At 34.3% G+C, this 1,650-nt stretch overlaps 1 protein-coding gene across 1 annotated transcript; it reads left to right on the top strand.

The window, feature by feature from the left end:
- The first annotated feature begins 279 nt into the window (after window positions 1-279).
- LOC105789854 (UDP-galactose/UDP-glucose transporter 4) lies at window positions 280-1,410 on the top strand. Its single transcript, XM_012617177.2, has one exon. The coding sequence runs from the start codon at window positions 321-323 to the stop codon at window positions 1,329-1,331; it is 1,011 nt and encodes a 336-aa protein (XP_012472631.1). The 5' UTR covers window positions 280-320; the 3' UTR covers window positions 1,332-1,410.
- The last annotated feature ends 240 nt before the right edge of the window (window positions 1,411-1,650 follow it).

Below are 1,650 nucleotides of genomic sequence, written 5' to 3'. Positions count from 1 at the left end.
AAAACCTCCATAAATCTCTCTTTCGCCTCTATAGCTCATACAACTTTTTTATTTTTAGTGAGACGGAAAGAATAGACAAGTCCTTTTCGTTCTTTCCTTCTTCTTGTTATTTTTTAATGATTAAAATCTACCCTATTTTTCAAGCTTTCTGTTCAGGGTAGCTAAATTTAGAAAATAAAACATTTTATTAGAAGACCTATTTTTCATCTGTTTTCTAGGCATAGCTTTAATTCTTTGGTTAAGGGTTTGATTTTTGCTTTTTTAGCAGCTGAGGTTTTTGGTGCTTTGTAAATTAAACAATCAGGATTTGTTGAAAGGAGATGAAAAGCGAGGATCAGACAAGATTTTTGCTTGGAATTTCCCTTTCAGATAGACCAAAATGGCAGCAGTTTCTAATTTGCTCATTTGGGTTCTTCTTTGGTTACCTTGTTAATGGCATTTGTGAGGAATATGTTTATAATAGGCTTCAGTTTAGCTATGGATGGTATTTTACTTTTGTACAAGGATTTGTTTACTTGATATTGATATGGCTTCAAGGCTTTACAATGAAGCAAATGGTGAATCCATGGAACACATATGTTAAACTATCAGGTGTTCTCATGGGTTCTCATGGATTAACCAAGGGTTCATTGGCTTACCTTAACTATCCTGCCCAAATTATGTTTAAATCTACCAAGGTACTGCCAGTTATGATTATGGGTGCCTTCGTTCCTGGCTTGCGAAGGAAATACCCATTTAATGAATACATCTCTGCTTTGCTTCTTGTGGTTGGTCTCATCCTTTTCACCTTAGCAGATGCTCAAACATCTCCAAATTTTAGCATAATTGGTGTGATAATGATTTCGGGTGCTTTAATCATGGATGCATTTTTAGGTAATTTTCAAGAAGCAATTTTCACCATGAATCCGGAAACAACACAGATGGAGATGTTGTTTTGCTCAACAATAGTTGGGATTCCTTTCTTACTTGTGCCAATGGTTCTAACAGGAGAGCTCTTCAAGGCATGGAGTTCTTGTTCTCAACATCCGTACATTTATTACGTTCTAGTGTTTGAAGCCATGGCTACATTCATTGGTCAAGTGTCTGTTTTATCCCTGATTGCTATTTTCGGTGCAGCTACAACTGCCATGATAACAACTGCTAGAAAAGCTGTAACTTTGTTGTTGTCGTACATCATATTTACAAAACCATTAACCGAATGCCACGGGTCAGGACTGTTGCTGATATCCATGGGAATCATATTAAGGATGTTGCCAGAAACTAAACCATCACCTAGGGTTCAAGGATCAAATGCAAATGCAAAGAAACCAAAGCCTCTTTTACAGAAGTAGAGATGAACAAGAAAAGAAAACCCCTAGTCTGACAAAAAAAAGTGTCCTTTTATTCCGGGGTTTAGCTCCTAATTCAATATTGCCGTTTTTTTTTTATCTATTTCAAATGGGTTAAATTATATATATGCCCTTTTTTAATATTATGATTTTAGGCTTTTTTATATATTTTATGATAATAGGTATTTTTGAGAGAAAATGTTGTAGGACACGTTTTCACTGAAAATTAACGATTTAATTTTTTGGTCAAATGGTTAAATATCAATACTTTTGTTTTTAAGTCTCGGTTTAATTCTCTTCTATTTATATTTGTATTTTTATT

Source organism: Gossypium raimondii, chromosome 2, assembly GCF_025698545.1.
Source record: "Gossypium raimondii isolate GPD5lz chromosome 2, ASM2569854v1, whole genome shotgun sequence".
NCBI lineage: Eukaryota > Viridiplantae > Streptophyta > Magnoliopsida > Malvales > Malvaceae > Gossypium > Gossypium raimondii.
The sequence above is the reverse complement of the archived record's forward strand: the minus strand, read 5'-3'. Positions and strand labels throughout refer to the sequence as shown.

What these genes read in the sequence shown, in the direction of transcription:
- LOC105789854 (XM_012617177.2), top strand. Translation starts at nt 321, where the DNA reads ATGAAAAGCGAGGATCAGACAAGATTTTTGCTTGGAATTTCCCTTTCA.